This window comes from Geotrypetes seraphini, chromosome 3 (assembly GCF_902459505.1).
Source record: "Geotrypetes seraphini chromosome 3, aGeoSer1.1, whole genome shotgun sequence".
NCBI classification, from domain to species: Eukaryota; Metazoa; Chordata; class Amphibia; order Gymnophiona; family Dermophiidae; genus Geotrypetes; species Geotrypetes seraphini.
Window position 1 is genome coordinate 375,057,545 of NC_047086.1, and position 12,557 is coordinate 375,070,101.

General features: G+C 39.4%; 1 protein-coding gene across 1 annotated transcript in view; it reads left to right on the forward strand.

Annotated features, from left to right (window-relative positions):
* The window catches only part of ASB3 (ankyrin repeat and SOCS box containing 3), a 109,820-nt gene that overhangs the window by 4,487 nt on the left and 92,776 nt on the right, over positions 1–12,557 (forward strand). The window contains exon 3 of the mRNA XM_033938548.1: positions 7,190–7,345. Within this exon, the coding sequence (XP_033794439.1) occupies positions 7,190–7,345 (156 nt within the window). The remainder of the gene's footprint in view (positions 1–7,189; positions 7,346–12,557) is intronic.

Genomic DNA, 12,557 nt, shown 5'->3' on the forward strand with positions numbered 1-12,557 from the left:
TTCAGGATTTTCCCAATGAATGTGCATGAGATCTATTTGCATGCACTGCTTTTATTGTATGCTAATAGTTCTCGAGAATCCCTGATCTAGTGTGGGGTTTGTTGTTGGTTTTTGTTTTTTGTTTTTTTTTTAAATTCTGCATGCCCAAACAAACTTGTTTGTAGGTCTGTAAAAATCCTGAAGTTGTTTTTTTTTTTTTTTAATGTTTTTGGTTGCAGTTTTTCTCTCTAACCTGCTTTCAAAAAAACAAAAGCTGCTTCTTTTTCTTCAAATCTATTTTTGTTCCTTAATTTAACCTACCAAAGGAAAATACATCTTTTTTAAAAGGTGCCCCATCTACCATCACTTTCTGTATTTCTATAAGAAGCATATTTACTTATTTCCTTCAATAAAATGTTATAAATTAAGAAGCATATAGCTTTTCCAATCTGCCCATCCAAACCAGTCTCTACAACCCTTTCACCATCAGGTATTATAGGTGCTTGCTTCTTGCTTTCTGATACTTCCTATCCACTGCACCTCTGGGAAGCTCTTTCTCACAGGTCTATTTCTGTTTTTGTAAAGATATATTTTCTTAAGTAGTACTGATTGTACCTCTTTTGTCCTCTGCTCCTCATTCCAGAGCCTCCTTTCCAGTGAAAAAGGCCTGACTTCTATCTGATCCTTTATAGGTATTTAAATATCTTTTTCATGTCTTTCCTATTGTGCCTCTCCTCCCAGGTGTACATATTAAGATCTTTAAGTCTTGTCACCGTGTTCTTTATGATGATCATTGACCATTGAAGTTAATCATTTTGAAAGTGTGGTCTCCAGAATTGCACCCAATACTACAGAGATTTATAGAATGGCACAATCACCACTTTCCTGCTGACCATTTTTTCCCAATGCCTCAAGTGTCCTGGGTTTTCCTATTTCCTTTTGAAACTATTTGGTCACCTCAAGATCCTCGATACATTTAACCCCAGATCTTACTCTTCTTTTGAATACAAAAGAACTTTGCTCCCTATAACTGTTCTCTTGGGGTTTTCCAGCTCAAATATGAACCCTGCTGCTTTTGGCTTAAAATCTTATTTGACAAATAGGGGCATTTTCAAAACACAAAAATGTCCAAAAATTGGCACTCTGCAAAACGTCCAAGTGCTGATAATCAAAACAAAGAACTTAGATGTTCTAAAATGTCAAACTCAGGGGGAGGGGGGGTGTTAAAGGTGTGATTTGAGCGGGCTGTGGACTGTGTTAGACTTGATGTTTTGCGGCAATAATTAAACCTTTTATAGGATGTCCTAGACCAGAGGTGGGCAACTCCGGTCCTCAATGGCCGGAATCCAGTTGGGTTTTCAGGATTTCCCCAATGAATATGCATTGAACGCAGTGCATGCAAATAGATCTCATGCATAGTCATTGGGGGAATCCTGAAAACCCGACTGGATTCTGGCCCCCAAGGATTGAAGTTGCCCACCCCTGTCCTAGACGGCGCTTAAATGTTCTGAGCTAGACCTGTTTTAGAAGTGTCTTTGTGCCAAAAAGTTACCTAAACTGACCAGATGATAACTGGAGGGATTAAGTAATGATCCCCCTCCCACCCCCCAAAATATGAATAAAACATAATTGTCTGTAGAACAGCAGCATCTGGTATGGGAAAGGTTAGTAGGGCATCACATAGATGTCTTAGGTAGCCTGGTGGAGGGGCTAACGAGCCATTGAGAGGAGGATCCAGGCCCATAAGACACTCTAACCCAGGGGTGTCCAATGTCGGTCCTCGAGGGCCGCAATCCAGTCGGGTTTTCAGGATTTCCCCAATGAATATGCATGAGATCTATTTGCATGCACTGCTTTCATTGTATGCTAATAGATCTCGTACATATTCATTGGGGAAATCCTGAAAACCCGACTGGATTGCGGCCCTCGAGGACCGACATTGGACACCCCTGCTCTAACCACTACATTTATGGTGGGAAGTGTAAGGCCACAGAAACATCCGAGTTCAAGTTGAAAACATCGAAATCTAGACCATTTGTATGTGGGAAGGCCCAGTATTATAATGGACTGGTCACATAGACATCCCAATAGAACAGTGGGGCACTGCTGTGAACTTTACATAAAGGGCGTCGGATATACATTTTGCTATAACCCCCTTATAATATATGCTGAACCCTCCAAAACTCTCCCAAAACCTGCTATACCCACTTGTCTTCAACCCCAATAGCCCTTATGGCTGAAGGCAGCACCTATATGGAAATAAAGTATGATTTTTGTGGGTTTTGATTGACTCGCATTTTCCACCATAAATATAATGGTAAGAGTCTTATGGGCTTGGGTCCTCCTCTCTATGGCTCGTTAGCCCCTCCACCAGGCTACTTAAGACACCTATGTCATGCCCTACTAACCTTTCCCATACCAGATGTTATTCTGCAGACCGGTCCGTACTATTTTATTCATATTTTGGGGGGGTGGGATCATTGCTTAATCCCTCCAGTGGTCATCTGGTCAGCATGTCTAGCACGATCTTCTGATCCAGCTCTTGGGTTATCTAGTCAAAGAAATTGATCTGCTTCATCTCACAAGACCTTGTTTTGGTATAACCATACTGCCTAAGTGAATTTCAGAAACAGTCCCACCCTCAGGTTTTAGCAGCAATTTCCATTAACTTACTCATTATGGAGGTCAGACTAATTGGCTTGTGGTTCCCCCATCTTCTCCCTCTCTTTTTCTACAGGAACCATATCTACCCATCTCCAGTACTCTGGGATTTGTCCCAACTCTAGAGGCATTGAAGACATTAGAGTTGCCAGAACTGTGTTCCCTCGGTGTCTGACGATGTTGCTTTCCCCCCCCCCCCCCACGTGGACGAGTAGCCTGATGGTGAGGGCAGCAGGCTGGGAAGTAGGGAAACCAGATTCAAATCCCACTGCTGCTCCTCTTGATTTGGGGCAAATCGCTTAATCTTCCATTGTCTCATGTACAAACTTACCTCCCCTTTTATGAAGCCGCGTTAGGCTTTTTTTTATTGCCAGCCGAGGCAGTAAAAGCTCTAATGCTCAAAAGAATTCCTATGAGCATCGGAGCTAATACTGCTGCAGCCGGCGATTTAAAAAAAAAAAAAAAAAAAAAAGCCTAACGCGGCTTCATAAAAAGGGGCCTTAGATTGTAAACTCTCTGGGAACAAGGAAATACCTAGTGTACTTGAATGTCACTTTCCTTGAATTATTCAAAAGTCATAGAGTTAAAAATCCGAACCCTTTAATCTAGTTTTCTGTAAGCCTGAGTTCTACCCTATGTAATGAATCTTGTCATTATGGACTCAGAAATAATGAGCTGCCCAGGGGTGGTTCGGTGTAGTTTTTTGCCTATAGAGGCCAGCTTACTTCAAGTTGAGCCCGTAGTGCTAGTTGCTGCCAGATCTTATGTTGTAATCAAGTACTCTAAGCATTTTCCCTATCTGTTCCAGCAGGCTCACAATCTGACTGTCCTCTAGATGTGGGACTTTATTTTTCATATAATGGGCATTAATATGCATAGCATTTTAGATAAGAACATAAGAATAGCCTTACTGGGTCAGACCAATGGTCCATCAAGCCCAGTAGCCTATTCTCATGGTGGCCAATCCAGGTCAGAAGTACCTGGCCAAAACCAAAGAGTAGCAACATTCATGCTACTGAGCCAGGGCAAGCAGAGGCTTCCTCCAGGATAAACAGAGGCTTCCCCCCATGTCTTAACACACTATGGACTTTTCCTCCAGGAATTTGTCCAAACCTTCCTTAAAACCAGCTCTGCTTTTACCACAACCTCTGGCAATGCGTTCCAGAGCTTAACTATTCTCTGAGTGAAAAAATATTTCTTCCTATTGGTTTTAAAAGTGTTTCCCTGCAGTTTTATCGAGTGTCCCCCCTAGGCTTTGTAATTTTTAACGGAGTGAAGAATCGATCCACTTGCACCCGTTCTACTCCACTCAGGATTTTGTAGACTTCAATCATATCTTCCCTCAGCCATCTCTTTTCCAAGGAGGAGAGCCCTAACCTTTTTAGTCTTTCCTCATATGAGAGGAGATCTATCCCCTTTATTATCTTGGTCGCTCTTCTTTGAACCTTTTCTAGGGCTGTTATATTTTTCTTGAGATAAAGAGACCAGAACTGAACGCAATACTCCAGATGAGGTCACACCATGGACCGATATAGAGGCATTATAATATCTTTATATTACATTAGTTTCTTTTATTCCTCGAATACCTTGGGTTTCTAGGCAGATTACAAAAGGAAGAGATTCTGGTCTAGTCTTGTTAACCATTCCTTTTTAATAATTCCTAGTGTCTTGTTTGATAAAATATTGCTTTTATTTACCTATTTTAATTGTCCCTTACGATCTTTTTATATTGTACACCGACTAGACATTTGTTTTGATAGATGGTAAAAACTTGAGCCCTATTCTTATGCAAGCTTTTAAAAAGGTGCAAATTAAAGCTCTGGCAAGTTTGGAGCAGTCTCCTTCCCATTGAAAATATGGGGATGTACATTAGGTGAGGAAAAGTAGAGATGGTGATCATTTCCCCAACTAAGGAGCAGGCCCAATGTCAGGAGTCCAACTGCCATCTTATTTAATGGACACGAGTGATTGGCCTGCTTAGATTGTATATTTCTGTTTAAAGAGTGCTGCTTGTCTGTGCTGTCGGATGCCTTCAACAATGAAGTGGTGAATGTCACAGGCTATACGCTAATACAGGCGATTGTAAGAAGAGAGACTTTCTTTTTTAACCCCTAATACACAGTTGTGATGAAACGGGGGTCCGTGTTGAATCTGTAGATCTGCATTTTTCAGGAAAGTAACTTTTATCTATAATTCACAAGGAAGGATATAATGAAGAATAATACTTGATGAAATTCACATGAAAGTGAGGAATTAGTGGTGGCAGCTTTTTTTTAAGTGTAGGTGCTTGTTACATAAAAGCATAAGAATTGCCACTGCTGGCTCAGAACTTTTGTTTATATATACCCAGAGGTTGTTGCATGATATTCATATTTAAACATAAGAACATAAGAAGTTGCCTCCACTGGGTCAGACCAGAGGTCCATCTCGCCCAGGGGTCCGCTCCCTCGGTGGCCCATCAGGTCCGCGACCTGTGAAGTGGTTTCTGACCACTTCTATAACCTACCTCAAGTTCTATCTGTACCCCTCTATCCCCTTATCCTCCAGGAACCTATCCAAACCTTCCTTGAACCCCTGTACCGAGTTCTGGCTTATCACTTCCTCCGGAAGCGTGTTCCAGGTGTCCACCACCCTCTGGGTAAAAAAGAACTTCCTAGCATTTGTTCTAAACCTGTCCCCTTTCAATTTCTCCGAGTGACCCTTAGTGCTTGTGGCTCCCCACAGATTGAAGAATCTGTCCTTATCCACTTTCTCTATGCCCTTTAGGATTTTGAAGGTTTCTATCATGTCCCCTCTAAGTCTCCTCTTTTCCAGGGAGAACAGCCCCAGCATTTTTAACCTGTCAGCTTATGAAAAATTTTCCATACCTCTTATCAGTTTAGTCGCCCTCCTCTGCACTCCCTCGAGTACCGCCATGTCCTTCTTGAGGTACGGCGACCAGTATTGAACACAGTACTCCAGGTGCGGGCGCACCATTGCGCGATACAGCGGCATGATGACCTCCTTCGTCCTGGTCGTGATACCTTTTTTGATGATGTTTTATTTTTTTTTATCCTTTATAGAGTGTTAGTCTTTCTTTCATAATCCCAATCACCTGCTTATTGTAAAGTCACTTATCAATATTCATGGGTTCCTTAGGCTTTCTACCATTGCTATATACTTAGCTTATTCAATGTGAATGTCTAGGAATCCCATTAGAGGTGACTGGATAGTCTGGTGCTTTTGATTTTCTAGGTGATGCACCAGACTATCCAGTCACCTCTAATGGGATTCCTCGACACTCACATTGAAATAAAAGAAATATGAATTAAGAGTGTAATCCAATATAGGAGGATAAATAAAAAACCAATGATAGCTCGCAATAGGCAACTTTGAAAAAGACTAGTTCTTAATATCAGATTGCCACGAGCACTTGAGGCTTATATATCCCTAAATAATATTTAGAATCCAGGTGTCCTAGTGATTTCTTTTATTAAGATCCTCATAGAACATTAAATAATATAATATATTAGTGAAAAAGAGAAAATAAGACAGGATTTTGCCTAATTCATCGATAATAAATAAAATAAAAAATAGTTTGCATGGGCTGGGCTTCCATGCACATAACACAGAGAATATTGTAAGCTATGTATGTCCCTGCTGCTTTTAAGCATCTGCATTTATGCCAGGTCTATGGCTGGTATGACTGTGGGTATGTAAATGGGTGTGCAGATACTGGGTCAATGCTTGTACAGTATTCTATAATGGAACCCGGACACCCAGATTCCATTGTAGAATAGCTTCCATTGCATGTCCCTTGTACCTAAACAGAGGTGCCGAGTTGTGGCACTGTCGCCTAAATGCATTACCAACCACCTACAACTTTTATCAGCTTATGAAATGGCTCAAGCATCATCTGGACTTGAATTCTAAATGTTTGTGTCTTAAAAACTAGTTCTACTGCCTTTTCTGACCTGCTGTGTACAGACTAAATTAAATCATCAATATGAAAGTTAACTCTAATGTCATAATAGGAAAGAAAACAAAGTGCTTATAAGAGCTATCATTCCTTCCCCCCACAAAAAAACAAAAAAACAACACAACAAAAAAAGAGGACAGCTGATCATCTGATTTCTGGGAATGATTAGGGGTTAGAACCAATATGCTAAAGAGAAAAATGGCTTTTCAAAAGGGCTTTAAACCTAACAAATGTGAAATGGTGTGGTCTTCTTCAAGGTATTTTTACATATAATCTAACGAATGAGACTTCTAAATGAATAGCAGAGGGACTCATGCATGTGAAGGTCCTTTGCCTGAGAGAAAATAATCAAAGATGTCTCAAAAGTGGCACGATCATGAAAGCCGATTAGGGATGATTAGAATGAACGAGCAGAAGGTACCACTCCAAGTGAGATCTTAAATAATCATAGCCAAGGCCTTAAATGCACTTAAAACAGTTAGACAAATTACACAATAACAAATCCCTCTCTAGTGGAAGGTTTCCTATCTTGAATTTGATCTTTCTACTGTATTAGAAGTGTTCTCTAAGAATAATGTTATAATCTTTTAGGTGATTCTTCAGCTTACATAACATCGAAAACGTTTGAGGGGTGGACTTCACTGCATCTTGCTGCTAAAGGTGGATGTGTCAAAAGTGCCAAAATCCTTTTAAAAGCTGGAGCTAATCCTAACCAGATCACTCATCAGAACACAGCACTATTTGTGGGTGAGTTACAGCGTGGGAATTCTAACATAATGCTGGAAATGTTTGGTTGAAGGGTGGGTAGGACTATAAAGCGAGCAGATACTGTGTAATATGTATATAAATTTACCCAGCAGAATAAATGATGTATTGGGCAAATAAATTGACTATATCCTGTCAGGAAGAGGTAGCTGAGAAGCCATACACATCTCGGAGAAACTGAATAAATCCCCTTTATTTGGGTTTCTGGGTCAGCCCCTACTTTCCATGGAAAATTGCGTTCATGATATTAATGGCAAATTGGGTATAGACAATGGACTTTCAATAGCAAAAGAAGTTTATTAGCACAGAGCATATAATCATTCATTCAACATGGAACAGTGTATCAGCAGAGAATCTGCCTGCCTCAGGATTCCCAATACGTATTTATAAAAAGTAAAACAATACGTAAAGGTAATGATTAAAAATAGATATAAATATATACATGTATAATTCCTTTCATAAACTTATGTCGATAAATATACAATATGTGTGTGTATAGTAGTATAAATAAATGTTTAAAAATATGACACAATATATAATTATGACAAAAAAATACTAAATACAAGCTGAATATATAGAAAGTTCACTTCACCACACAAAATATATTCAGAAACCCCACTGTACCTGAGGTAATCCTGAGACAGTTTCCTATTATTTAACGGAGAAAAGACCTCGGTTCTTTCCAGGGATTGTTGTCACCTGGAAAATCTCTGTTAGCTGTACTGTACAGTTATATAGGAAAAAACATCTTTGGTCTACAAAAACTGTATGAAAGGTTAATATATTCTTTAAATAGTATTCTTATTTAAAAACTCAGTAACAGTTCATAGGGAAACTTATCTTCAAAGGTGCTCTATCCTCCGGACGTGGTTTAAATCTTAGCCGTCCATGTTATTCTCCCAGTACTGCTGTCACTCTATTGCCTGGGAGAAAAAAAAAAAAAGAATTCCCGACAGGCCCTGCTTCGCACTTCTTGCTGCGTCAGGGGAAATTATTGAACAATCGAATTGCCGCTTCAATGATTCTCTTTTAGAAAGTGCGCAACGGGGGCCTGTCGGGAATTTTGTTTTTTTTTCTCCCAGGCAATAGAGTGACAGCAGTACTGGGAGAATAACTTGGACCGCTAAGATTTAAACCACGTCCGGAGGATAGAGCACCTTTGAAGATAAGTTTCCCTATGAACTGTTACTGAGTTTTTAAATAAGAATACTTTTTAAAGAATATGTTAACCTTTCATACGGAGTTTTTGTAGACCAAAGATGTTTTTTGGTGACAACAATCCCTGGAAAGAACTGAGGCCTTTTTTCCGTTAAATAACAGGAAACTGTCTCGGATTACCTCAGGTACAGTGGGGTTTCTGAATATATTTTGTGTGGTGAAGTGAACAATATATAATTAAACATGCAAAAAACTAGATCAGTGAGGATGAAACCAAAATGATATCTTAAGAACATAGGAATTGCCAAACTGGGACAGACCGAAACGTCCATCAAGCCCAGCATCCTGTTTCCTGCTGTGGCCAAACCAGGTTCCAAGTACCTAGCTAGATCTCAAGTACTAAAACAGATTTTATGCTGCTTAGGAGGAATAAGCAGTGGATTTCCCCAAGCCATCTCAATAATGGCCTATGGACTTCTCTTTTAGGAAATTATCCAAACATTGTTAAGCTAACTGATTTCACCACATTCTCCGGTTTGTTCTAAATCTACTATTTAGTAGCGTCATCGCATGCCCCCTCGGTTTAAGAAAGGTTTTGGAAAAGTTCCTGGAGGCAAAGTTCATAGTCTGCTATTGAGATAGATGCAGGTACTGTGACCTGGATTGGCCACTGTTAGAAACAGGAAACTGGGCTAGATGGACCATCAGTTTAACTCAGTATGGCTGTTTTTATGTTCTTTCTCAGTAGAATTAGTGACTGAGCAGTAAGAAATCCAGCCACAAATTTATATATTTTCTGTAGCGCCTGGTAGACCATTATAGTCCTTACGAATGGGTTATATACCTCACTGCTACCATCAGGTGGAGACTGAGAACAAACTTGAATATTAGGATAGACTACCCCCCCCTAGCAATCCAGTCTTATCTCAGTCTCCAACAGACTAATTCGGCTCCCCTCTTTGTACTGTTGGAATTTGTTTTGAACTCCTGGGTTCCCTTTTGTGCCTCATTTCTGACTTTTCCTTCGCTTTCTCCCCAGGCTGTGGCTGAGTACATCCACGACAGGGTTCATAAGGATTAACGTTGAGTTCTCGACCAAATTTGCCTCCGCCTCTCCCTCTTTTCTGTCCTGCCAATCCTCCACTGACCCTTGCCGCCTTCCTTCCGTGAAATCACGGAGGAGGAAACTGCACATTTTCTCTCCTACTCCAAACTCGGTACCGGTCCTCTGATCCCATCCTCACTCATCTACTGATCAACATCTCTCCTACTGTCATCCCTGCTATTTGCCATATCCTTAACCTATCACTCTCTACTGCGACTGTACCAATTCCTTCAAACATGCTGTAGTTACGCCACTCCTAGGGAATTAGTTACACAGGTTGAATAATTTTATTTATTGGGATTTATTAATTGCCTTTATGAAGAGATTAACTCAAGGTAGTGTACAATAGGTAATCTTGACATAAACAACTTTTCAAATGTGTTAACAGTGTAACAATAGTAAGTGACCAAATGTAAGTATTAAATGCCAACACTGAGGTGAACCTTGAATGTAAGTATTAAATGCCAACACTGAGGTGAACCTTGAATGTAAGTATTAAATACCAACACTGAGGTGAACCTTGAATGTAAGTATTAAATGCCAACACTGAGGTGAACCTTGAATGTAAGTATTAAATACCAACACTGAGGTGAACCTTGAATGTAAGTATTAAATACCAACACTGAGGTGAACCTTGAATGTAAGTATACCTGAACTGAATAAGTATTAAATACCAACACTGAGGTGAACCTTGAATGTAAGTATTAAATACCAACACTGAGGTGAACCTTGAATGTAAGTATTAAATACCAACACTGAGGTGAACCTTGAATGTAAGTATTAAATACCAACACTGAGGTGAACCTTGAATGTAAGTATTAAATACCAACACTGAGGTGAACCTTGAATGTAAGTATTAAATACCAACACTGAGGTGAACCTTGAATGTAAGTATTAAATACCAACACTGAGGTGAACCTTGAATGTAAGTATTAAATACCAACACTGAGGTGAACCTTGAATGTAAATATTAAATACCAACACTGAGGTGAACCTTGAATGTAAATATTAAATACCAACACTGAGGTGAACCTTGAATGTAAGTATTAAATACCAACACTGAGGTGAACCTTGAATGTAAGTATTAAATACCAACACTGAGGTGAACCTTGAATGTAAGTATTAAATACCAACACTGAGGTGAACCTTGAATGTAAGTATTAAATACCAACACTGAGGTGAACCTTGAATGTAAGTATTAAATACCAACACTGAGGTGAACCTTGAATGTAAGTATTAAATACCAACACTGAGGTGAACCTTGAATGTAAGTATTAAATACCAACACTGAGGTGAACCTTGAATGTAAGTATTAAATACCAACACTGAGGTGAACCTTGAATGTAAGTATTAAATACCAACACTGAGGTGAACCTTGAATGTAAGTATTAAATACCAACACTGAGGTGAACCTTGAATGTAAGTATTAAATACCAACACTGAGGTGAACCTTGAATGTAAGTATTAAATACCAACACTGAGGTGAACCTTGAATGTAAGTATTAAATACCAACACTGAGGTGAACCTTGAATGTAAGTATTAAATACCAACACTGAGGTGAACCTTGAATGTAAGTATTAAATACCAACACTGAGGTGAACCTTGAATGTAAGTATTAAATACCAACACTGAGGTGAACCTTGAATGTAAGTATTAAATACCAACACTGAGGTGAACCTTGAATGTAAGTATTAAATACCAACACTGAGGTGAACCTTGAATGTAAGTATTAAATACCAACACTGAGGTGAACCTTGAATGTAAGTAAAATAAATTCTAATAATAGCAATGATATGATACAATATGAGGAATAGCAACAACAAAGAATCCAACAGAACTGCAGTGAGAAATCGAGTCAAAAATCAAAAGCAAAAACTGCAGTGGTGATGTACAAGATGCCAAATCTTTAATGGACAATCATAAGAAATAAATATCAATATAGTCAGAAAACAATTTGTATCCAAAAAATTGATTGAACCCGGTCCCGACACATTGAAACTGCACAGTGGAACATTCACATAACTTAAATATGATAAATGTTAATATATAAGTGATTCAGCATAATAGGCAGAGGGAAGAACATTCACATAGGTTCATAGTCTATAAATGGCCCCTTAACTTAGATGCTGGTAGGCGCTCTACCGGCACTTGAGTGCAAAACTCCATTTAAAAGACCTTTAATAGAAATTTCAAGGCGCTTAAAAAATGGTGTCAGAATCGCACTTACGGAGGCGCTTTAAGATGCCTAACACCACTGTTAGGCGTGGCTAATGTCGGAAGTGACATTAGGCTTGAGTCGCATCAAAGGAAGGCACCGGAAATGTAGGCCTTGAAAACCTTGGCCTACGTTTCTGGCGCCTACCTTTCTTGAAGGCGTGATTCTCAAAATGGTGCCGTTGCACGATTGACACGCAATCGGAGGCCACTTTTTAAGGCGGCTGCCGACAACGGTGCCATTTATAGAATCTGGGCCATAATGTGTTTTGATACGATACAACGTCGGCACAATATAAATACATTAAACATGCATTAGAACATTCCAAATAACAGCTTCGATGCTCACGATGTCAGTCAAGAAAATCTAGTGTATGGGATGCGCTTGAAATTGTTTTTGCAAACTGCAAGGGGAACATGGGTGAGATTGTCTGTAAGTAACTGAGTTATTCTGAGGGAAATCAAATTAAAGCTATCTTTCCTGCTCTGACTGTTAAAACCTTGAATTAGAGCTTGCATTTGTAATGCCTCCAGTTTCATCAGTTTCTACTTATAAATAATCCAACAGAAGCATCCGTTTCTCAAACTGTCATATACCTGTTATGACCCATCAATACATTTCTGTTTTGTATGAGTGTTCTACATTCAGCATACCCTAGGATTTTTTTTCCCCCAACAGTGTGCTGTATTATATTGGCTAGAAGTTTTAATATAGT